Here is a 23,572-nt window from a genome sequence, read left to right as displayed (position 1 = left end):
CCGACGTAGGATTCTCAACATCATCTTACTTATGGCTCGGTTCTCGCCGGCAGTCCCGAGCAATCCCCCCCTTAAGCCGGATTCTTTTGTGCCTCACACGAGTACGAACACTAAGTACACAGCCAATGTATCTCTGACTCAGAAATACAGCCAGACATGGCCACGCGCCGCTCTCATCAAAAATCGCGCCATGGATGCAGCAACTGCAAGCGACGACGAGTAAAAGTATGCGATCATCTACCTTGAAGACACAAATTGAGCTATATTGACCTATCCATGCTAACAAGTCTATCAGTGTGACGAGCAGCGGCCAGATTGCCAAAATTGCACTCAGCGTAATGATACATGCGAGTACATCACGTCGGTCCCTTTGGTTTTTTGCAGGCAGCTCGGGGAGGTCGACAGGATCGTCAAGAAAGAGTGTGCGAGGTGTAAGATCTTCATCCGAGGCTAGCAGCCCCGCCCGCAGCTACATTTCCCCGTTGGGTGCGACTAGTGGAGCCTCTCCGTTGAACTTGGCCCATTTGGAGCTTGAACTCCAGTGGATCATGCATACGCACAAAATACTCGCAAGAAACGAAGAAACAAGAAAAGTCTGGGAGATCCCAGTGCTTCAAGAGGCACTACACACTGCGTTCTTGATGCACGGAATCCTGGCCATCTCCGCATTGCATCTGGCTCATCTTCGCCAGGATGAGCGCCATGCAGAGTGGATTAATATTGCTATTGCGCACAAGAGCACGGCTTTGGCTCTTTTCTCGGAACAGCTGCATAACATCGACGAATCCAATGCACGAGCAATGATGAGTTTTGCCAGTATTGCGGTGGTGTTTAGCTTTGCGAGCGCCCATCATTACTCCAACTCTGACGACGGACCTGGGTTGAATGCCTTGATTGATATTTTGATGTTGGCTCGCGGAGTTCAGACCGTCGGAAATCAAGTAATGGAGTTTCTCCGGCACAGCAATTTTGCGCCTTTGTTCGACATCACAGACCCTGGGGCGACCGTCCCCGGTGATGTTCTCGCGGCACTTGATGCTCTTGATGACTTTAATGTTCAGTATGGTCAGCGAAAAAAGAGCCACGATGTAAAGTCTTACGAGCGCGCAATTAGAAACATGAAAGATTTGGCTCCCTTTACCTATGCGGAGCCAACGTCATTGACGGTAGTGGGTGGGTGGGCTATTCGAGCCCCTCCTGAATTCTTGGAAGGGCTCAAAAATCGAGAACCGCTTTCTTTAGTGATACTTGCACACTTTTGCGTGTTTCTGCACATCAGTCGAAAGAACTGGTACATTGGATCGTGGGGTCGACTCATTCTCGGGGAAATAGTGCAGATCTTAGAGGCAAACTGGCATCGTCACATCAAATGGGCAGTAGTGCAAGTATTGAAATAATGACTTAATGTGACCAGCGATGATCGTTCGAAATAGGCTAATTTATTTAACAAACACGTCCAGACGCATGCATTTATTTGGAAAACTCCTGTTCATTCATGATAAAACATAAATCATCTCTTAACCTCCCCACGTCCCATACTTTCATGCAATTGCTCAAATTGAGATTCCCCTGACCGACCCATCTCGAGTGCGGAGAGCGATGAGTCTGGAACAAACTCGCGGGTCCAAATAGCCTTCTCCGAGTACTTGTGGCCGCGGCCAATCAAGCAGTTAATCTCGCTGGGGTGCTCATACTGGAGAACAAGCACAGTGATGAAGATAAGAAGGGCGTCGAATACATAGATGAAGACCTCGTGCTTCATCAGATAACCACTATAGCCTTCCAGATATTCCGCGACACGAACGACAGAGCGAACCAGAATCAAAACACTGGCGACGTAAAGGGCGGTCATATGGCGGGTCCAGGGGCCCTTCAACTCGATCGAGCGGGAGGTGGGGGTCTTGATGATGCGAGTGTGGAAGACAACAGCACTGATCGTGAAGAGGCCAAAGAAGATGATTTGCACGAAGAGACCGCCGATGATAATATGTTCTCCAGTGGATGGATCCGAACTTGAGGCCATAAGCCCAGCACCTTGAAGTCAGTCGGCTCAGCATTCTTCATGGGTACCATTAGTAGATGCATAGGTTGGAAGATCCTACATACCTGAGGCCTGCATCAAGAAAGAAAGCACGTCGCCGGTGACGAAGATCTTGGTGAGCCATCCTATCCTGATAATGGAGAGTTTCTCTGCTTCAAGCATGTAGATAATGCGTCCTAGGGTCATGTAGATACTCGCAGCCAGGAAAGCGGGCGCGATTAGGATCAATGCGCTTTGCATGATGTATGGGCCTTTGGTGAAGTCTGGTGCCTCAAATGATGAAAGCAAGCGTCCGATATAACCGACAGTTTCCACTGAAATAAAAAATAGCGAGATTAGCATCAATCCTCATAATATGAGCAATTGTGTTCTGGACTTACAGAGTGCGCCGATCAAGAAGGGAATCATAAACCATGTCCTTGTTCGCACAAGCTGATAGAAATGCAGAAGACTGCTCAACCCGAACAAAACAGTGAAGATGACTGCCGCCGCCGTAGACGGGGTGTAATAATAGAAAACGAAATCCATTGCTGCTATGTATTTCTCTGGGTCTGAAGGTGCTGGATGTTGAGAGTTTTTAGAATTGACACCAAGGACGATTTATCAAGAGTTTTTAAAGTCTCATGAGGATGCGGCCATTGGAAAAGTCAAGAATTCCCCCCCAGCCCCAAATTGTATAGCCACGGACGTTCTAAGTTAAGGTTACGAGTACCCTCCTCCCTTAGGCGTATTTTGGCTCGTACTCGTTCCATGCTCTTTTCCAGGAAGACTGAAGTGGGGCGTCGGATGTTCGCCACTCGTTTTCAGGACCTTTCCTTCGTTTTCAAAATTTCAGGAAAGAAAGGGGCTTCAAAAATAGTACTATCTGAAACTCCTACTCGCGACGGGGTTGTGCCGTGGCCAGATCCACCTACTCGGGCAAGTTTTCTGATCTGCCAAAATTCCCATTGGAAATCTCACAATCGACTACCATCCAATCAACCGTCGATACAACTTGGGTCGTGAAATGGTTCGAGACACTAGTCAGATCGATAATTTCTTACCGCCACTATTCTTCGTATCGGGCGCCGTTTAGGGCTCATTTGAAGGGGCTTGCAACCTAGTGCGGATGTGAAAGATGCGTTGTTTCCTCGTGGAATAATATTTAAACATAGTGAACCTAGGAACTATCCATTAAACATTGCTTTTGCTACTTCATTCATTTTTCGTTCTTGTAATCTTGTTCTATTCTCTCATTTCTCATCTTCGGAATCATGACTTACAAACTTTATAATTACGATCCTTCTGGCGCTGCGGCCGTTCCCTTTGCTGCCCTTTTCGGACTGGCAACAGCGATCCATGTTGCGCGGATGATTCGTGCGCGGAGTTGGTTCATGATACCATTTACAATTGGCTGTGTCTGTAAGGTATCCTTCTATATCCGTGAAACTGCACTCAATCAATATTTTCGGATTTTTCTATTCAGTCGAGACCATCGGCTATGTGTGCCGATACATCAATTCAACGCAAACGCCGGACTGGACATTAATGCCCTATGTCGGACAAAGTCTTCTTATTCTTCTCGCTCCTGCCCTCTTTGCTGCTTCTGTCTATATGATACTGGGACGTCTCATTGTGGGATTAAATGCGAGTTCAAACTCGATCATCCGGCCGTCATGGCTGACGAAAAACTTCGTGATTGGAGATGTTATTTCCTTCTTCATGCAATGTGGAGGTATGGTCTCCTTTCGCCGTCGGGATACAATCCGGACTCAACACAGGGACTAATCTAATATTCAATAGGAGGAGGATTCCTTTCCTCCGCGAAAACAAAGGAGGATTTGGACATGGGCGAGAACCTCATCCTCGCCGGTCTCATCGTCCAAATATTCTTTTTCGGATTCTTCATCATAGTTTCAGTCATTTTCCACCGACGAATGCTGGCTTCGCCTATGAATTACGTTGCGGACGCCGGTATCCCCTGGGCACGGCGTATGAAGGTCTTGTATGCCGTCAGTTGTCTTGTCATGATCCGTTCGGTCTATCGAGTGATCGAATACGCGCAGGGAAGCGGTGGTTATTTGCAAAGCAGGGAAGCATTTGTTTATGTTTTTGATGCTGCTCTGATGCTTGGTTGTTGCATTATTCTCGCTATTTTACATCCGAGTAAAATGCTCAGTGAAAAGAGATATCAAAAGGCGGAAGATCTTGAGATGCTAGCCAGTCATTATGAGGCTGGACGGAAAACTTAGATTTTTGAATGAGAGGTCGTCACCTAGAATACTACATTTCTTCTTCCCTTACGGCGTTGACTTTTCCAGCTGTTGCCTATGAGATGCTGTGCATCAAAAAGCAAAAGATACGAATTTTCCACATAGATTCTTCAACAGGCGCTATTTAGGCAGACAAAAGTCTTTCGAATGACCATTAAATGTCGTTCCGTTCTTGCAGGGTTGTTTGGTAGCGTCCATCTCGAAGACGTGCAGTCACAATCGCCTTCTGACCCTTCCGCCGAAATGCTGCGTCGATGCTTTTTGCGATTCCGTGCAATGGGTAAGCCACCAATCCGATTCCGGCTTTGAATAATGAGCATTAGGTCTTCATCTCCAATAATACTGGCAGAGCTTACCTGATGGGACTTTGGTCGCCCGCCCAACGGTACCTTTAGCGGAGCCCTTGACAGCACCCAAAGCTCCTTCTTTCTTGGCTCCTTTGATTGGCTGCGTAATAATGCTTGACAGGCCCTCGGACATGCCATCCACAAAATTCCTCCCAGCAAAGATCGCTCCAGATTGCCAGTCCTTTATGGGCTTATATTCCTTGGGTTTCTCTCCATATAGCTGAGGAATTTGGCGGAACCCCTCGGCAGCCGCATGAGGAATATCAACTACCACACCTTTGAAATAGGTCCCAGTGAATTGGCCAAAGCTTTGCAACGTAGCACCCACCATTTTCCCAGCAGTGATTATCCCCGCCTGACTTTCAGTGCCGTTTACCGATGGGTCGAGACTCGGCTGTGACATGTCAGATGGCTTGGGAGATCGACCTCGCGTGTATTCTCTATATGGGCTATAAACAAGCTCGCAGGCCGAATGGACCATGCTTGATCCTATGCTCGTAGCAGCGGACAGAACACCCGTCAAAGGATCACAACGACGATTTTCAATAAGTATGGGCTTGCTTTGGTAACTGTAAGAGTGAAAGGGAAGAAATATCAGACTCAGAATTCATCTCACAAAACTCTGAAAGCCACGGCACACTGTAATATCGCAAGTTTACATACCATTTTGGTTTGCCCGAGTCAATACTGCCATGTTCAATTAATGACTGTGCCACAGTTGTGGAGGGGCGCAACACACGTTTGCTCTTTACGTATTTCAGACTCGCGGGTTGACCAGGCATAATCTTACACCGCATCTGGTCCACGGGCAAATTGCGATGGAACGAGTTGAGGGCGGCCTGGACACCCGCATCCCTCTGCATGGTTTGAGAAACTCTGTCTGCGGCCTTTTGCGCTTCCGGAGTGAGACAAAATCGAATAGCTGCGGCTAGATTTTGAGCGGCAAGAGATATGTATGGGATTGGTCTAGGTCCCGTACCAGCTCGGGCAACCATGTTGTCCCAGAATGGTTGGCTAATATCGTGTCAGTAACAAAGATGACTATCTCACTGAATCGTTGTTCTCACTCTTCAAAGAAAGGCACAATCACCGTGGGCCGACTATTGCGGAGACCGCAAGCGGTGGTGCCAGAACCTCCATGGTGAACGACTGCCGCTACATACTGGAAGAGCCACTCATGCGGACAGTCGTCGATGTTGTAGACTGGAGACTTGTCCTCCCGTAAATTTTACTCCAACCCTCTCGAGGTTTTATTCATATAGAAGGAACAATTATTCTTCTTGACTATCCATCTATATCATCATACGAGTCTTGTACATCAAATCAAGGGATGATGCCGGAGTGGTCTCAAGCTCCTGACAGATTAGACTTCGGCGGCATGTAGTTACAGGATAGCGCAGAGTATACCATATAATGGTGACGTATCCGATCATCCTGAACACCCCAATTCTTTTAATAATCCAACAGATCAGGCTTTCATGTTTAGACCTCCCCTTCGGAAAAGAGTTCAACTTTCACTAGCGGTACAACTCGACATGGCTGCTGATAAACAATGCTCGCGTCCTACTTCCATTGTATCTTGCCTCATAGAGCTGACAATAGGGGTAGTCGTCTTTATCTTGGTGAAGATTCTCATCAAACTTGTCACATGCTGCATCAAAAGACGACATCGCCCGGATGTGGAAATGGGTATTGAGCATGAAAGCCATACGTCTGATATTCCGCTTCATCCGCTTGACAACTGCACCCGTCACCCAGCAATTACAACTGTTAGAACCATGCCTGGACACGCTATTTCCGATATGGAACGAGATATTAAGCTTCAAACTGCCGACTGTCGAGACTTGCGGGACCTTGAAGCAGCAATATCTCGGACACACCGGTGATCTCACTTTAATCACTCACGGGCTCTGAAAAATCCTCTTATCCAGGAATTTGATATTTGATATTTGATATTTGATATTTGATATTTGATATTTGATATTTGATATTTGATATTTGATATTTGATATTTGATATTTGATATTTGATATTTGATATTTGATATTTGATATTTGATATTTGATATTTGATATTTGATATTTGATGGACTTTGCTCGGCTTATCTACTTCAGAGGTGGAGAAACATTGCTGGTCGAGTTTGATCATACTTTGAAGATGTTCCAATTAAAGGGGAAGTAGAGGCACTGGGGTGCGGCGGTCAAGAAGTGTTGCTTGTCGGTCTCTACGCTACTTGGGAAGCATCCAACGAATATATGATGCGGTGGACTGGATGCATGTCTCTATTTCTATTGTGAGGATGGCTCAATTACGGGGATACCTGCAATTAAGCAACATGAGTCAAGATCACAGAAATGCTCTAGATTTTAGAGATGGAAACGTAGACTACTGCTGAGTACTATAATTATTGAAGGATATCCTTTTTGGGACAACCCAGTGCATGAATTGAGCCAACCCCCAATTACTCACTATTCTAGATGCTTTACTGTGTTATTTCGTAATTGAACACTGTTTCAAGCACATGCCACGATATCCTCAGTACACCGTCATGCCCTTACTTCCAAAGAAGTGTTCATCCAAATTTGACCAAAAGGCTGCCTGGGAAACAATAAGTAAGAAAATAGCCTCGCAATCGCCTGTCATACGATCTACTTCTTCGAAAGATTAACATCAACATCCACCGGCACCCCAGTCTCCATAGCTCTAACAATAGCTTCACAAACAACAAGCGCCCTCAACCCCTCTTCCCCAGAACAATTGGGCACCGCATCCCCGTTCACAACATTGACAAAATGCTCCAGTTGTAAATCAAATGGCGCCGCCTGATCTGGAACCTCAATTTTATCCACAGTCAACTCATTCGCCCAGCTCTTCTCCATCTTCCCATCATAGCTCCACCTAGTCAAATCCGGTACACTCAGCGAGGCCTCGGACCCGAAGATCCGGTAGAAGTCGGATCCATCAGATTTTGGAATCATGGGGTTCTCTCCTGTGCCGGTTTCGAAGTTATGCGGCGATGGCGTGGCGTCGCAGACGAGGAAACTACCGACCACTCCGGAAGCGAAGCGGAGCGTGAGAGCTGCACCTTCGTCGGCATCATGGGGAGGACTGGGCCGCTGAGGAATAGTGCGCTCTGCGGTGACGCGGACGATAGGACCAAAGAAGTGGTGCATGAGGTCGATGTCATGGACTAGGTTGATTGGAATGACGCCTCCGCCGCGGGAGCGGGAGGCGCGCCAATCACCTGGTGGTGCGAAGTAGGAGTCTGGCTTGTAAAGAGTCCAGAGGCCGTTGACAGCGATGACATTGCCGAGAGAGCCGGAGTCGAGGACGGATTTAGCGGCGCGGACGTAGGGGTTGAAGCGGCGGTGATGGCCGACTAGGAGCTTGAGATGGGCGTTCCCTGGAGCCTTGGAAAACTTGAGGAGAGAGAGACCTGTTTCTAGGGAATCGGAGAATGGTTTTTCAAGGAGGACGTGGATCCCGGCGGAGAGCAATTCTTTGGCAATGGGCACGTGGGTGTGGTTTGGGGTACAGACTATTGCGGCGTCGGGTTTGGATGGAGATGAGACGAGATGTGCGATTGTTGGGTGGTATGAGGTTTTCAGGGTAGTGGCGGTGGTTTGGGCTGCTGGAGATGGATCGACGAGGCCTGAAAGGGTGGTAGATGGATTGGAGAGAACGGATTGGGCGTGGCGGGGGCCAATGTGGCCTGCGCCGATGATGGCAATTTTGAGGGTCATTGCGATAGTCCAGAGGCTGTATAGTCGTCCAAAGGCACAATTGAAGTGAGTTCTGAAGCACAAGTGGCCTATTCGTTTGTGATCTAAGGTGGGTGTATTTGAATAGCGGCCGGATCGGTGCCGGAGACCTTAATCTGGAGTGACATGGCCGGTTTCTCGGGGTTTAGGTTCTTGGCAGGACCATTCGTCTAACGAAACCTTCCAAATTATACTCGGATCCCCGCAGACATTATGAGACCGTGCAAAAGGTTGGGGAAATCGCCTGTTCGGGGCCGCGGGGCGGGATGTGGAGAAGATGGAGCAAGAGGAGCGGATAAACATTGTGTAGATTAACGCTTACCCGGTCATGTGATCCTATCGCCAGACAGTGCGATAACAGGTGTGGGGATTTCTGGATCCTTTGGGGCTTGGGGCGGGATAATGGTTTCTCGCGGCTTATCGACGCATTCAGAAAAAAGTAAGTCCCGGATTAACAGGCTGGTTCCCCCTCTGTCCATTCTTTATTTCATTTCGCATTCATTCTGCGTTACATTTTACTTCACAATCTGCCCCATTTCCTCCCTTGCCATATTCTAAGGCAAATCAGCCCGCTCCTACGGCTTCTCCAGATATACTATATCGTCCGACTTGATACACATCTGCCAAGATGGTCGTCAACCGCCCTGGCATTGCCTCCATGTCCCTGGGCCGACCATGGATCCACGATCTTCCGGGCAAGTTGATGCAAGCCGCAGCCCACGGGTTCGAGGGCATCGAGCTCTTCTTCGACGACCTAGACTGCCACGCCCAGCGCACATTTAACGGCGACCACATGGAAGCTGCCAAAGCCGTGCACAGCCTCTGCGAGCGCCTCGGGTTGACCATCATCTGCCTGCAGCCCTTCTCCATGTACGAGGGTCTCCTTGACCGCGCCGAGTCCGACAAGCTCTTGAGCGAGAAACTCCCCCAGTGGTTCAAGTTGGCGCGGGCGCTAGACACAGACCTCATCCAGGTTCCCTCGAACTTCCTTGGCGCGGACCCCCAGACCGGAGCCCCACGTACTACCGGCGATCGTACCATCATCGTGCAGGATCTCCAGCGCCTCGCTGATCTCGGTGCTGGTGCGGGTTTCCGCTTCGTGTATGAGGCGCTCTGCTGGGGCAACCATATTGATACCTGGGAGGCCTCGTGGGAGGTTGTTCGTGATGTGAACCGTCCAAACTTTGGTCTCTGCTTGGACTCATTTAACATTGCGGGTCGTGTTTATGCCGACCCGGCTGCGCCTTCTGGATGTACCCCGAATGCGGCCGCGGACCTTGCGGCTTCCCTAGAGCGTCTGCGCACTGCCAACATTGACCCTGCCAAAATCTTCTATGTTCAGCTCGTTGATGGCGAGCGTCTCTCCGCCCCTCTCGACGAGAAGCACCCCTTCCACGTTGAGGGTCAGCCTACCCGCATGAACTGGTCCCGAAACGCCCGCCTCTTCCCCTTCGAGGAGGACCGTGGTGGTTATCTTCCCATTCTAGACATCGCGAAGGTCTTCTTCGATGACCTTGGCTTCCGCGGCTGGGTCTCTTTGGAGCTTTTCAGCCGTACCCTCGCTGACACTGACCCCTTTGTGCCCGCGGATCACGCCCGCAGAGGTATTGACTCATATCACAAGATGAGCCACGTCCTGAAATGGGAGGGTCAGACTCCATCCATTCCGGAGCCTACCTCCCCTGTGCAGTATCGTCTGTAAGGGCATGTAGAAAAGGTTACGGCTTCACTGTCTATTCATTCTCTGTATATATGTTATGTCTCACGATTCTTGATGATGTAGACTGTGTTGGAAATTTGCATACATGGCAAGGCCATGTCATTAGTCGCAAGCATTAAATGTTAAATTCACCTACCATTGGCGTTTGACTTTTCAGTCTTCATATGAGCAGTGCCACTGAGTTATAATGGCTTTTCCCCCTATAAGCTGATAGCCCCGTTGCCACCATTGCAATCCAATAGATACCCAAAAAGATGCTTTCGGGGATCAATAGAAGAATTTCCTGGTTAGTCAGTAGACGCTCATCTGAATCTACTCGAGGAATCTCTGGAAGAAACATCTAGAACATAGTGAAGAACCAAATGAATCAAGTGATTTTCGCCCCTTGGATTTCCTCTTGGTCTAGCGGTAGAGGCATCTTTTATGCCCCCATTGTCACTTGTATTCCACAATATCATGAACATAAGGCCTCTTATTAGCAAAACACTCGATTTCCTGTTCTTCGGGAAGTGTGCCGTGAACAATATAAGCCTTCGCAACTCGATCTGTGCAATCCGAAGTATCACGCCTGGAACTATGTCCATAGCCGTTGTGAACAATCAGCCGGGCATTTGGACCCATCTCCTTTAACAATCTTCTCCCATTACGCAAGGGAGTTGCAGGATCGTACGTGGAGGCGATGAGGAGGACAGGTGTGTTGAGAGTGTGGTTGAGATCACCACGATACACCTCTGAAGGACGGGGCCAATAAGTATTAAAATGTCTGCATGGGAGGACTGAGAAGAACCGAGAGTTGCCAGCGATCCAACTTTGGGTCGTCATATTCCGCCACAGATCATCCCACCAGTCAAGTCCATCTGGAAGGGGCGCGTCGTATGAATCGGAACAGACCACGAGAGACTCGAGTTCATTAGAAGACGGGTCTTGAGCATAGGGCGGCTTGAAGGTATGATCGCTCCATGAGAGGTCTAAGAGGTTCGCTGCTCGTGTGGCATTTCCTGATTCGAGCTCAAAGAGCATCTGCGCGATATCAGGCCAGCTCATCGGCTTGTACATCGCCGAGTAGAGGATTTCGTCTACTAGCGCTGAGTATGTGATCAGGGACGGACCGCTGGATTCTGTGTACGCGGATTGTGGGCGGATTCTGAGCGACTCGAGTAGTTGTGCCATGCGATATTCCAGCTGCTCCAGTTTCACAGGGCCCTTTTGACCGGGAATAGGGTTTGCTAATGCACACCACTCCGGACCGGCATTGACACACTCACCTAAGAATCCATCACGCCATGCATCTGTGGTATTGTCAAGAGCAGTCCAGCCAAAGCCACCCAAGAGGCGGTGGTCTCTGACATATTCCGTTCCATCAAGAATCATACGACCCCCTCGGTTGGGAAACATATTAACATATGTCTGACCGATTCCTGTACCATAGCTAACAAAGTACCCTGAGACATCCTCTTCCCGAAGAGCTTTCCGGATCTCGTCAAGATCGCGCGCCACGAACGCGGTGCTGACGAATCGGCCGAAATCCCCGAGTTGTTGCTGACACGCAAAGAAGGTGGCGTTGTTCATGGCATCGACAATTTCAAGCTGGCCCTTGGGAGCCTCCTCGCGATGCCGGAGAGATAGCAATGACCATCTGTCCCGGAACTGATTACGAGGGAAACATGACGCAGCAGGGAGAGAGAGATTAACACCGCGTGGATCCCACCCAAGCACATCGAACTCACCGTCGCTGAAACGGTTGGTGGTCTCCTCCGCGGTATCCCAGAGGAAAGACGTGCCGCTGCCTCCCGGGCCACCGGGTTCGATGATGATGGTACGTTTACTCTTGTAGCTTTCGAATGAAGCATTGCGATCATTTCTAAGAGGCAAGCCGGCGACCTGAAACTTGGTGACCGCAATGCGGACGATGCGTGGGTCAGAATTGTTGTGATAATCGAGCGGAAGATCTAAATATCCGCACAGGTAGATGCCGCGGCCTGTGCTCCCCCAGCGCCAGTGATTGGGGTTTGGGTCGAAGACGGCGGCCCATGACTGATGAGGGGTAGGGTCGTTGAGTGGTGGTAGATGACTCGCATCAGTGCAAGGAATAAAATGAAATGGATCACCCTGATGGGGAAACGATCCATACGGCGATTTGTGGACTTCACAATCGTGGCCTGAAAAGGCCCAGCGATGCGAGATAGGGATATCACGGAATCTCATCAGGCCTAGTATCCCCATGGATGCTGCCATCCAGACGATCGCCCTCCAGCCCCATGTTTGAGACCGATTTATGGAAGCCGGTTTTGGTTTCTCCATCTCGGACTTCATGGGTGACCAAGGTTGTGGTCGGGTTACAAATTTGAGAGTGACTAGGCAGCCGTGAGCTCTCAACGTTCGCCATGCACGAGCTGACTAGCGCCGTCTCGCGCCATCTGACAGGGGTCTCAGGGGGGTCTCAGATAAGATTAAATAGCATCAGAAAGAGGGAAATTAGCGCTAAATTAGAACCTTTTAGAGCCGGTAGAATAGGGGGGGTTAGCATTGGGAATCGAAGAATATACATAGACAGTCTTATTGATAATTTAGACCAAAAGACAAGGCAGTACCCTTTCTGTAATCATATTCTCAAAAAGGCAAGAGGTCGCGCTTAAAGAACGGCAATGATTTTGTCTGGTCCATGAGAAGCGGCATTGGCGACGTGATGTAGAATTTGTTGCTCATCTATCTCACTTCCGAAAACCCAGAAATTGAGAATTTCCCTGAGAGTAGAAGTCATTCATAATCTATTATGTTTTGATAATTCGCGACTCAAAACCATTCCCTGTCAAAATACAAGGCAAATGCCGTTGAAGCTGATGTTTGTTAGCGGGGTGTTTGCACTCCAACATTTAGAATATTCCAAGGTTCTGCACAAGAACTCGCTTAAAGCAAGTCAATAGCCAACAGGCTATTCTTCAAAATCCCCAATCTCACAACGATGCAAAGACCGGCCAATTCAAATTGGAATGGAGAAAACTAAAATGACATTTCACCTCTTTCGGAGCCTACCAACCGAGATCCAAGACCACATATGGGATCTCGCGATTCGCCCGCTCCCCGGCAATCGACACCTACATGAATTTATCATAGTCGATCACTACTTCGACAAGCCCAACGGAGCAGACAAAATCCATGCAGATTTCCTCCGATTCGAACATGGTGGTTACTTGGGCAAGAATTTCGGTCTGGCCGTACCCCGCAATGAAGCCCCGCGCCGCAATACATCGGCCTACAGATTGGACAGCGGACTTTGGATGGCCTGTCAACAATCGCGAAAAGCACTGGAAAGACGCTTTCGCAAGAATGAATGGTGGTCCGATCTTTTGAATCCAGGGTGTCCGGCTCGATTGGCTGGTCGCGGCGATTACGCCGGCCAACCTGGGGTTTCCCATACGGCTTCCTATATCGACAGCTATGGGAAAGCTCATCATGTAACCATATGTCCTGGAAAGGATCTTGTTCATCTCGTGGGGCTGGACCCCGGGTCTGTGGAGTGGTTCTACCATTATGCGGGCGATAGGTTTCTGTTTGATTATAGGCGTGAGGGTCTATGTGAGCCTCATCCGAGTTTTCTGGGCTTGGATGTTGCCATCACGTTTGACTTGCGATGGATTGAATTTATTCCGTCGACGTTGGTCGATATGATAGCTGTGCTACATGATCTTGCTGGTCGAACATTATGGTTCATAGATCAGCGGCTTCGTCGCTTGGGTGCATCTGGGTTGGGGGAGGGTCTGGGTGGGAATGAAGCGAGCACATTGTGCCCTTCAGCAAATAGCAGAGAACGATTTTACTCTCACGGGTTCGTTTTCACGGAAGTAAGAGAAGGAGATGCGTGGGAAGTTAAAGATCAGGAAAACAGGTCACAATCTGTATTCGAATTCTTTCGCCGATTGATACCCGAGCATAATAGACGTTTGGAGATCGAGGGCTCAGATCGAATGCGAGTATTGGCTTGTGAAATGAATGGTTAATGAGCTTTGGAATAATCTTATGTCCACATTTCACCGCGACATGTATGAGTTCGATTGCGCGGGATCCTCAAATGTCCATGGGACAAATTTGTCAGCGGTATATTGCTATCAGATGCTTGTCCCTTGAACGGCCCCTCGCTTGTCAGTTGACAAAAGATGACAGTAATAGTCTCCTTCATCGCCAAAAAACTTTGCGCCCCCACACGGGTATGGACCCATAGGCTCCTAGGCACGATTGGCGCGTTGCCGATCAGAACGAATGTCAATGGTGGCCATCGGGGATGCTCAATGATGTTGGGCTGGAGTTCTCATTATCAATATATTCGGTACACAGAGTTTTGCATTTCCTCTGTACTATTATGACAAAATTACACATTCTTTACGGCAAGGCAAATAAATAAAACCACCCGTCCGACGGGAATTGCCTTAGCACGTCGATTTCCATGATGATCGGCGCATTGTTTATCATGTTCGGGGATTCTACTGCATGCGGGGCGTGGCCTGCATCTCATACATGCAAGCCCAGAAACATCAACCTCGGAACACACCTACGCCATCGCTCTCCTTTTCTAAATCGGATGTTACTTGCAGACCCATGCCACACAGATCTATGCGAACCACATTATTGAATTAAATAGCTGGCCAGCGGCCGATGAAATTGCTAAAGACGATGATCGGGGACAACACAGATCCTCCAGATCTATGTGCAAACAAAAAATAAACACAAAAAGGCACATTTTAATCCAAACACCTGTTGAAGATACCCAAAATACGATGACGTCGACTATGCACGATGGTGCCTCTGCAGGCAGATTTCCAGCTCCACACGTGCTCCCCATTTCGCTTTCAACTCGATCCGTGTTGAAATTGCCCCGGGGTGGCCCAGCTGCAAATACCCGTGCGCTATTTTCTTTCGACCCGCTTCAAATGCAGGTCGAGGAAAGAGGCCATGTGGGCCGGTGACGCCGGTCCAGGAGAGGGAAGAGCGAAAGTGTGAAAAGGTGTGATGTGCGAATGCTGCGGAGTGGAGCTGGGTTAGAATGAGGGGTTATTTGGCTTCTGCTTCATGCCTCCTGAGCCCAGCGCTGTTCACGAAGGGGCGCCTCCTCGCCCGCTTTTTGTCGGCTGCCGTCGACTTCGCGCTTCCAGGCCCAGTACTCGCCCAAGCGCAGCTCGGCGTAGCTGGCGTAGTCGAAGTCGATTTGAGAAATCTGGGCTTGGATCAGTGCCCACACACCCCTACAATGATATTCAATTAGTCCTTCCATGCTGGGTAGATGGGTAGTATTGCGAAGAGCAGCAAAACTCACCAGTATAGACCGGGGATACCACGGAAACGATCGACATCATGGTATAAGCGGTCGACGATCTCGGACTCGGACGATGCGTCCAGTCCACGATGCTGAATGTAGCTCTTGGTGTACTCGGTCAAGAATTGACGGCGCACAACTCGAGTGGGTGTCATGTTGTAGTCGCAGTCGTAGCCGATCCACTCTGCCAAGTGGTTGGCAATATCGAACGCCGCCGGAGCGGGGACTGCATATTCGTAGTCGATGAAATTCACCGGCGTGATCTGGTCCGAGGGCTTACTGCCGTCATCAGGAAGAACGATCACATTGGCGCACAGGAGATCACAGTGCGAGAAAACAAGCTGCCGGCAAAAGTTAATCAGGTTATCTAGTGGTTGTTATGGATGGTTTGGATGGTGGCGTACCCCGTCTTCGCCAATGCCTTGACCATCGTCGAGCTGACCCACGACCCACTGCAGTTCCTGCTGCAGGCTGAGCCGCCGAGAGCGCTGCTCGGGTGTGGCCACTGGCAGGGCGATAATCCATTTCTGGAGCACTGCCCACATGGAGGGGCCTGCACGACGCGGTTGGATGACGTCGAAGTCGTGCTTCTCTGCCTCAGTCCCGTTGGACACAACCGAGGGCTCCTGAGCGGGTGTCGAACTGTTGCCGTTGATGGGGAGGACAGCGTGCCACTGGGCCAGCTTGCGCGCAACGCCGCGGAAAATGGGTGGTGTGACTAGATCTTGGTGACTGCACGGCTTGCCACGGATGAATCTATAGAGGAGGCCATTGTTGAAACGCGCGAGAAGAGGAGGAGCGAGGCCGCGGCTGGCGAGGAGGGCGTGGGACGTAGTTTCTCCTATAGTGACACGAGTTTACTTTAGCAAATGTCGCACTCGGCAGTAAAGGCGAAGAAGGGCTCCGAAATTTCCAGAGGGACTGAAGGCTGTGGGAAGGAGTTAGGAGCAAAGCAGATGCTCTGGGTCTTCGTACTTTGACGGTCTATGAGGATCTCAGTGCCATTTCCGTATGCGCGCATCAACACGGCCTCATTGTCTATTTGTTCCTCTGTCAAGCCGGCCTTGCGGTTGATAATCTTCAAGAGCTGTAAAGCGCTGTCAGTGGATAGGTTCAAATGAGAAGTTCCGCAGTGAAGGCGTAGCCGCGCAAGGGGGGACGAACAGTGTTGGTGATGCCGTCTGTGAAGCGGACAAATTCGATCTTGTTGCCCGCACCCTCCCAGTCCGGGAAGAGGGTCAGAATTAGGCGGAGCGCAGTCGACTGAGAGTCGGCTGGGCTGTAGGAGAGGGGGATATATCGCAGGGTGCTGGCGCCGTTGGCGGTGTTGTAGGAACCCATGATGGGGAAGAATAGGGGAAGGCAAAGGTCGTGACAATGCGAAGAGGTGGAGGACTGGACGAGATTTGCGTGTCTGAGATTGTGGGGGGGCTAATGAATGCTAGTCTGGTGTCTTGAGACAGTTAGTTAAAAGCCTCATCAGAATTTCTTGGAGCCTGGAGATTCCGGGAGATCTGCAGGGTGGTAGGAGGGGCCAGAGAAAAAGAATACGACGGCACGGACCAGAGAAGATGCTCCTATGGGGCAAGTGGTCGCATGGGCATGGGCGTCGACCTGTTGGAATTGTAGGGGACAGGCTAAAGAGTGGAAGATGAGACAGAGAGGGGAGGCAGTCAAATGGTGGTCTCGTGCTTCCACTCCCCGATTGGAAGACGCCGCCCCCCAGGGGTACATGTGCAGGTTGAGACCACGGGTAACCCACGACAAGTGGAAAATTTAGACGCATAGGGGAGAAATCTAGATTCAAAGATGTTCTTCGATCTCTATAGCTACGTAGCATTGAGGATTCAAGAAGGGGTGGTCACTGTAGTTTTGGTCTATGATCTAAAGTCCAGCACGTTCCCCTTCAACGCTGCGAGGGACTTCGACTTTCTTTCGACTCCCCGTCTCCACACCGCGGGGCCTTCACATGCGAGACAATTTATCACATGGCTTCACTTACCCTACTTCTTGCCCTATTGCCTCTTCTGGATTATCATTAGTCATGAAAAATCATGTGAGATCACGTGCAGGATCAATAGTTCACCCGTGCCAAATCGGACCTAGCGCTGGTCAAATTTTTTGGCTTAAATACGGGCAACGCGCCGCCCATTTTTTTTCTTTTCTTCATCATCAGTAGAGGTTTACATAACTTATGTAAATTTTTATCAACGGGGCTCCATAAATATGGCATGCTGAGGGTTATCCAGGGTTTTTCCTCTATGGGTTTTCTTCCGTTCCCGGCCTTGAAGAAAAAAACGTCTCTCTTTTTCCCTTCCAAATATGGCTACGCTAGGGTTCCCTCACGGGAGCTCCATGCGCTGTAGCTGTGGAGGGGGCGGTATATTCCTTTTTTACAACCTCAATTGTGTAAATTGGACCTCGTGGTCTGGTCAACACAGCAGTTTGGAAGATTCGTAATTGGCTTAAATGTCTGTTTACTTGCCTTGAATGGAAGTATACGGCTGAGTCTTGCTCTCACGGGTGATTAAGCTTTACGGATTTACGCCAAATGTGTGGTTAGTGTTCAAAAAGGCTTGAACCTTGTAATTCGAGCTTGCCACTATGAAATGTTGTCTCATGGAAATTCATTTTTTGCATTGCATAACATGCGCATCTGTCTCATCGCAGCGCGGGCTACCTCTTCGTGGCAAAGATGACAGGGGTAAATTACTAGATACGTAAATTGAGCTTTGATGCTTTTCCTTTCTACAGGCGCAATCATGCCCGTCCGGCATTTCCAATCTGGATGCGCTCGCCAGTCCACTTGTCGTCGCTGCGCAAAACGGGCCAGCTGGTACCGTCGGCCTTGGCTAGGGTCAGCTCCAGCTTTGTACCCAAAACGCGGAACGATGACTTCTCCGCGTCAATGGGGGCGAAGAGCTTGTAAGTGTCCTGGAAGCGCTTGTTGTCGGAGGTGGGAAGGTCGAAGGTGATCGAGTCGGTGGAAAGGTCCACGCGAGCTCGCTCTTTGTCGATCTTCTTCAGATATAGGGAAACGTTGACGGAAGAGGCAGTCTGGTAGAAATCGCTCCTATATGGGAGTCTATGTCAGTGGAATGTCCAGTGGGTATGGCCTTGCTTGTCGACTTACCTGACCGAATCGACCTTCTCCTCGCCTGGGGGCTTGGCCTTGCCAACGAACAAGTGCCGTGTCTTCTCTGTGCAGCCCGGGATCTTCAGGAACTGGTCAAATTCCAGCACCCGTCGCTTGCAGCAAGACCACCCTTTACTACCCTCATGGAACACTGGGACGCCTGGGTGGTGTGTGCATTTCTCCTCGTCCCGCGCAGTCGATCCTGTATAAGTAGCACCGCATCCTTTGCGACGGCAGATCGCGTTGGCAGGGATCTCCAGATCAGGATCATCCGAATCGGGCTCTGGCAGCGGGGCAGCGGGAGGCGTAGGAGGCGGGATGGCGGGGGAGAGGGCTGGTCGCTCAGGTAGCTTGGTCTCAACGGGGGCAACCTGCTCGGGAGGAGGCTCTGCGACCTTGGGTGGCTCGGGAGCAGGTGTGTCGTCGACAGTCGAGTGCTTTCCGGTGGTGCATGGTGGGATAGCGAGGAATTCCTCAAAGGTCAAGACGCGGGGCTTGCAGCATTTCCAGCCTGATGAAAATTAGCTTCGTTGTCAATGATAGCGGCTGTAGTAGTTCCAGCCTGTATCGCAATGATGCATGGACGACACATCGAAATGTAGACGAACGCATAGGGAATAGCTCCAGCAACCAAGGTACTTACCTTTCTGCCCTTCGTGGAACACTGGGGGCCCCGGATGATACACGCACTCTTCCTCCGGGTCGGAGAAAGTCTTTCCACATCCCTTGTGAACGCACTTATCGGCCATGGTGTGTAACGAGCAGTAATTGAGAATCGCGGGGAGGGAAAGCCACTATTAATCTGGCGCAGGTTACCCAACGCGGTTTAGCCGGGAAGCTCGAAGGTTCCATCGCGGAGTCGGTCTGACCGCTGTGTTTGAACCCGTTCCGCCAACCTTCAACATTCAACGTCAACGTCCGCCCATCGTCATGTTTCCTACACGGACCCTCTTCGGTCAAGCTCGCCTGACTCTTTTCACTCGCGTTGGCTGTGGTCTTTGCGACAACGCCCGAAAAACCATCGTCCAATTGAAGAAACGCCGGCCTTTTGAATACATCGAGGCGTACGTCGACGAGCCCGAGAATAAGAAATGGAAGGACGTCTACGATTTTGATGTGCCTGTTCTTCATGTTCAGTCCGTAAAAGAGGGTCTTCCCAAGGAGGCTACGCTCTCCGACGCGCGGAAGCTCTTTCACAGAATGACTGAACAGGAGGTCGAGCAATTGGTGGACGAAGCCGAAACTTAAGCCGTGGGCGACGATGCCAGTCATTTTATTTGACTTGGGACAGCTACGATGGGCAATAGAAGGGCCGACAAGCAGGTCTAATCCAGGCTTAGGCGCTTGTCGAGCGGCGCAAAGGGACAAGGTCTGAACATATGGTACCGAATCTGGAGTATCATGGATAGCCAGGCAGAAATGATATCTGTCTTGGCTATCTTTAATGACTTCCAAGTCGAGCAATGCCGAATGACTCGCTCTCCATAAGAAAATTGCAGAGTCAGTTGCCTTTGCGAATGCTCGTTCTTGGATGATTCCCATGTCAAGGACTACCAGGAAGTGGTGGAGAAGAAGATAAAAGTGAAATTACTGAGAGGGTCGATTCTATTAAAGAGAGAGAGAGAGAGAGTGGGGCTAAACTATGGACACTGCGAAGCCTCAAATATGCATGCCACTCACGAAATCAGCCTTGTACGCTGCGTGACTTATCAACATATTCGATCGACTCCAGACTATACCTCAAGCTATGCGTCTGTAGTGAACATTGTAAATAGAAAGCTTCAAAAAGAGTTATGCGGTTCCGTGTCATAGGATCTCGGAATTTGCCTTGCGCGAGCCGGCGTTTGGTGCACTTAATTCCGAACTTCTATTTCCATCGTGAACTTCCACCTCGACCTTCCCACCCTCTTCCCTGAAGCCCGAAATTAATTTCAATGGAGAATGAAAGCACAAAGAGCCACTCTAATGAGTTGACAAGAACATCGAGTGATTCGACAATTTCAGAAGCCGCATGTCGGCGCAGGCTTCAAAATCGCATCAACCAACGGTCTAGCCGTGAGTGGCAGTCCTACGTTCACAGACGCCCTTGGACAATAATTGACCTTGAGAACACAGGTAGAAGAAAGGCATTACAAGCTGCAAAGCAAGGAAGGGGACAAGGACGGCGCTGGATCATCTACACCGATGAAGTCAACGCGTCCTCGGTGAACAAAGTTCCGGCTGTGGCAAATTCAACACAGCTTGTGAAATCACTCTCAATCCACGACTATAGCAGTAGTCTCCACAATGGCCCAGTGCGAACGCAATGCGCCCAATACTATGCGGATCTTCACAAGATGGTTGCTGAAGTAGCTGCCAATAAGGTGCAATCGCCTGAACTCCTCCTACCAGTGACCCAGTTCAACGTCATGCGCGCGATCTTTGAGAACGCTGCAAGTATGGGCTTGACATGGGATATTCTTAGTGAAGACATTGCTTCATTGTTCAACATCGCTGGTCCAGTTACATTGCACCTGCCACCAAGCCTGGAGCCGAGCGACACGCAGAAGAGCATCGTTCATCATCCCTGGATTGACCTAATCCCAATTCCGTCACTTCGCGACGCCCTTTTACTACAAGCAGATAAATACGACGAAGACCAAATTTGTGGTGACTTTTACGGGATATGCAGTTCTTCTCCAGAGGTCGGAATCATAGTATGGGGCGAATCGTGGGATCCCTCAGCATACGAAGTTTCAGAACGAGTGTTCAATAAGTGGATTGAGCTTTTCAAAGGTTGCCCAGAGCTCATAAGATCTACGAATTATTGGCGGAGGAAAAGAGGAGAGAAGCCATTGAGATTACCGAATCTAATAGACTCCTGCGTTGAAAATTTCACGGACTGACCAATGCTGGACCCGGTCATTGCATGTACGATAATCTCACAGCGAGTACTTTTCGCCAATAAAATCTTCACTCATTTCCCAAAGCTTAGTCCAGAGTTGCTCGTCACGAACCTGACTGTGCAGTTCGTCGTTCGCCACGGCGTTCTGCTTCAAGAACGATCCATTGAATTCTTGAATAGACGTGTCAGTTGGTCTCCATGTGAGTTAAAATATGGAGGCTCTTACCGGCGATGGTGGGATCAATCATTCCTGTGATTATGGTGGCTGCGCCTTCGGAGCGACTTGTCCAGGGGGGCAACTCGTACTTGACTCCATCTGCATCGGTGAAACCTGTAGTGATATGAGCGCAACGTTCTTAATTGGTACGTTAGACCAGCCATACCGCCCTCGTTTTTCCTCAGTTCCTCAATTTGAGCCCAAAATTCAGACTTGACGTGCTTTTGCAGCCCGGTCATAACCGCTTAGACATCGAAATCAGCTTTGTATATCATCAAGATGACTTAAGATTCACATACCACCAGGGTCAATACTGAAAACGCGAATACCATGGCTCTTCAGCTTCTCGCCGAGTTTCTTGGCGAACATGACCCGTGCGACGTTAGACTGACCATATGCGGTCCAGCCTTCGTAAGTCTCGCCATTCTGTCGAGATGTCAAATGAATAGTTGGAAGCGAGGAGTGACAGATCTTACACTGAAATCAAGATCATCGAGATTGATCTTTCCATTCCGGACCGCTGAGCTCGCCACTATGATAACCGAAGACGAAGGACCGGCAGCTTGAACCTTTGCCAACAGAAGCTTGACAAGCAAGAAATTCGCCAGGTAATTGACACCAAATTGCGACTCAAATCCATCTTTGGTCTTTGTATAAGGACAGGCCATGACTGCGGCCACACACACCACATGATCAATTTTTGGAACGTCGGCAAGATCATTCTCAACAGCGTTGCAGATAGCCCTCATGTCACCAAGTTCCATATTCAGGAAGCGCGTGGCGACATTGGGGTTCTTTTCTTTGATCATGTTGATGATGGGTATGACCTTCCACTCGGCTCGGGCGCTCAAGATAAGGAGCTTAGGATTGACAGCGGTGAGCTGGACGGCGAGCTCACCAGCAATGGATTCCTGCGAGACACCGGTGATCAAGACTAACCTCGTGTTAGCTTCTTAATCTCATTTGCGATTTTAGGATTGTGTTGGAATACCTGTCTTTCCAGCAAGGGCTTTGCCGTATTTCTCGAGGACAATCTCGGAGCGAAGGATCTGCATAGACATTTCGAAGAAGACTCGATGGGAATAAGTCAAAGTAGACTAGAGAAAACACAGGATTCACTCGTGCTGAGACAGCATTACACATGCAAAGGCCTTCTTATAGTCTCTCTCACAGCTATAAAGTCCGTACTTTCACGAGAGTAAATAAGCCATAACTCCGACGGAAGTAAGAAAAACCCTCAATCTAGCTCCACAGAGGCGATGAATCTCCCAGAAAGGTTAGATCATTGTCATCACCCACTGTCAAAACCTTAAATCCAGGAGCCCCAGTGAGACTAATACATCGAGACTGCTTGCAAACGTGCAGCAAAAGCGACTTTCACATTTGGTAGTTCACAGCATCGGTACATAGAGCAAAATTAGCAACTACACCAAGCAAGGGCCACACCAGTAGTGAACTATTCATCGAGGGGCTAGCGTAGACTAAATAATTAAATTGACTTTTGGCAAAATGAGTCCAACCCACACCATGCTCAACAAAGGCTCGATTGTTTAGATCACTTAGACAAACGTATCTAGATACTGACCAGGGCATTTGACGAATCATATATCATATAAGGCCCCACGGTGAGAAGATAACTAACCTGATATGGTTAGTCTCTTGTCATCATCCAGAACCTTTGCGACACTGATATTATCCCACCCTTGCCTCCTGTGGTGCTTTTTGCGATGCTTTGCTTTGAAGCATTTTTCATGAATGCTCTTCCTTATATTTTATAAAAGGTTGAAGCATTGTGCTCACCATTAATCACAGCTGAGTTGACCATCTTCATCCCCATGAACTAATGTCTTGGCATCGTCAGCCCCTGCTTAATAGATCGGACGCGATCGGAGAAAAGAAAAATGTT

At 49.5% G+C, this 23,572-nt stretch overlaps 12 protein-coding genes across 12 annotated transcripts; 5 read left to right on the top strand and 7 right to left on the bottom strand.

Annotated features, from left to right (window-relative positions):
- Positions 1-156: 156 nt before the first annotated feature.
- On the top strand, positions 157-1,397 carry N7477_003467 (uncharacterized protein; the record flags this gene model as incomplete). Its single annotated transcript, XM_056965130.1, has 2 exons — positions 157-225; positions 288-1,397. 2 exons carry the CDS (start codon positions 157-159, stop codon positions 1,395-1,397), a joined length of 1,179 nt encoding a protein of 392 aa, XP_056825083.1.
- Positions 1,398-1,510: 113 nt separating this feature from the next.
- On the bottom strand, positions 1,511-2,569 carry N7477_003466 (RTA1 domain-containing protein; the record flags this gene model as incomplete). The annotated part of the gene is made up of 3 exons (XM_056965129.1): positions 1,511-2,034; positions 2,107-2,355; positions 2,422-2,569. The coding sequence occupies 3 exons, from the start codon at positions 2,567-2,569 to the stop codon at positions 1,511-1,513; spliced, it is 921 nt and encodes a 306-aa protein (XP_056825082.1).
- Positions 2,570-3,294: 725 nt separating this feature from the next.
- N7477_003465 (RTA1 domain-containing protein) lies at positions 3,295-4,272 on the top strand (the record flags this gene model as incomplete). Its single annotated transcript, XM_056965128.1, has 3 exons — positions 3,295-3,442; positions 3,507-3,755; positions 3,824-4,272. The coding sequence occupies 3 exons, from the start codon at positions 3,295-3,297 to the stop codon at positions 4,270-4,272; spliced, it is 846 nt and encodes a 281-aa protein (XP_056825081.1).
- Positions 4,273-4,447: 175 nt separating this feature from the next.
- On the bottom strand, positions 4,448-5,780 carry N7477_003464 (UDP-glucuronosyl/UDP-glucosyltransferase; the record flags this gene model as incomplete). Its single annotated transcript, XM_056965127.1, has 4 exons — positions 4,448-4,596; positions 4,650-5,209; positions 5,304-5,654; positions 5,731-5,780. The coding sequence occupies 4 exons, from the start codon at positions 5,778-5,780 to the stop codon at positions 4,448-4,450; spliced, it is 1,110 nt and encodes a 369-aa protein (XP_056825080.1).
- A 1,508-nt stretch (positions 5,781-7,288) lies between these two features.
- Positions 7,289-8,383, bottom strand: N7477_003463 (Gfo/Idh/MocA family protein; the record flags this gene model as incomplete). Its single annotated transcript, XM_056965126.1, has 1 exon — positions 7,289-8,383. One exon carries the CDS (start codon positions 8,381-8,383, stop codon positions 7,289-7,291), a length of 1,095 nt encoding a protein of 364 aa, XP_056825079.1.
- A 646-nt stretch (positions 8,384-9,029) lies between these two features.
- Positions 9,030-10,103, top strand: N7477_003462 (sugar phosphate isomerase/epimerase family protein; the record flags this gene model as incomplete). Its single annotated transcript, XM_056965125.1, has 1 exon — positions 9,030-10,103. The coding sequence occupies one exon, from the start codon at positions 9,030-9,032 to the stop codon at positions 10,101-10,103; it is 1,074 nt and encodes a 357-aa protein (XP_056825078.1).
- A 453-nt stretch (positions 10,104-10,556) lies between these two features.
- N7477_003461 (alpha/beta hydrolase) lies at positions 10,557-12,422 on the bottom strand (the record flags this gene model as incomplete). The annotated part of the gene is made up of 1 exon (XM_056965124.1): positions 10,557-12,422. The coding sequence occupies one exon, from the start codon at positions 12,420-12,422 to the stop codon at positions 10,557-10,559; it is 1,866 nt and encodes a 621-aa protein (XP_056825077.1).
- Positions 12,423-15,183: 2,761 nt separating this feature from the next.
- N7477_003460 (putative ethanolamine kinase) lies at positions 15,184-16,770 on the bottom strand (the record flags this gene model as incomplete). The annotated part of the gene is made up of 5 exons (XM_056965123.1): positions 15,184-15,358; positions 15,430-15,770; positions 15,834-16,270; positions 16,405-16,516; positions 16,594-16,770. The coding sequence occupies 5 exons, from the start codon at positions 16,768-16,770 to the stop codon at positions 15,184-15,186; spliced, it is 1,242 nt and encodes a 413-aa protein (XP_056825076.1).
- A 1,419-nt stretch (positions 16,771-18,189) lies between these two features.
- Positions 18,190-19,314, bottom strand: N7477_003459 (cysteine and histidine-rich domain-containing protein; the record flags this gene model as incomplete). The annotated part of the gene is made up of 3 exons (XM_056965122.1): positions 18,190-18,502; positions 18,563-19,076; positions 19,209-19,314. The coding sequence occupies 3 exons, from the start codon at positions 19,312-19,314 to the stop codon at positions 18,190-18,192; spliced, it is 933 nt and encodes a 310-aa protein (XP_056825075.1).
- A 181-nt stretch (positions 19,315-19,495) lies between these two features.
- N7477_003458 (glutaredoxin family protein) lies at positions 19,496-19,813 on the top strand (the record flags this gene model as incomplete). The annotated part of the gene is made up of 1 exon (XM_056965121.1): positions 19,496-19,813. One exon carries the CDS (start codon positions 19,496-19,498, stop codon positions 19,811-19,813), a length of 318 nt encoding a protein of 105 aa, XP_056825074.1.
- Positions 19,814-20,499: 686 nt separating this feature from the next.
- On the top strand, positions 20,500-21,450 carry N7477_003457 (DUF3425 domain-containing protein; the record flags this gene model as incomplete). Its single annotated transcript, XM_056965120.1, has 1 exon — positions 20,500-21,450. One exon carries the CDS (start codon positions 20,500-20,502, stop codon positions 21,448-21,450), a length of 951 nt encoding a protein of 316 aa, XP_056825073.1.
- Positions 21,451-21,486: 36 nt separating this feature from the next.
- N7477_003456 (Short-chain dehydrogenase/reductase SDR) lies at positions 21,487-22,727 on the bottom strand (the record flags this gene model as incomplete). Its single annotated transcript, XM_056965119.1, has 6 exons — positions 21,487-21,620; positions 21,676-21,780; positions 21,833-21,910; positions 21,966-22,092; positions 22,143-22,600; positions 22,658-22,727. The coding sequence occupies 6 exons, from the start codon at positions 22,725-22,727 to the stop codon at positions 21,487-21,489; spliced, it is 972 nt and encodes a 323-aa protein (XP_056825072.1).
- Between the last annotated feature and the right edge of the window lie 845 nt (positions 22,728-23,572).

Source organism: Penicillium maclennaniae, assembly GCF_028827695.1.
Source record: "Penicillium maclennaniae strain IBT 15551 chromosome Unknown utg000003l:1.0-5670915.0:1.0-5674809.0, whole genome shotgun sequence".
Taxonomy (NCBI): domain Eukaryota; kingdom Fungi; phylum Ascomycota; class Eurotiomycetes; order Eurotiales; family Aspergillaceae; genus Penicillium; species Penicillium maclennaniae.
The sequence above is the reverse complement of the archived record's forward strand: the minus strand, read 5'-3'. Positions and strand labels throughout refer to the sequence as shown.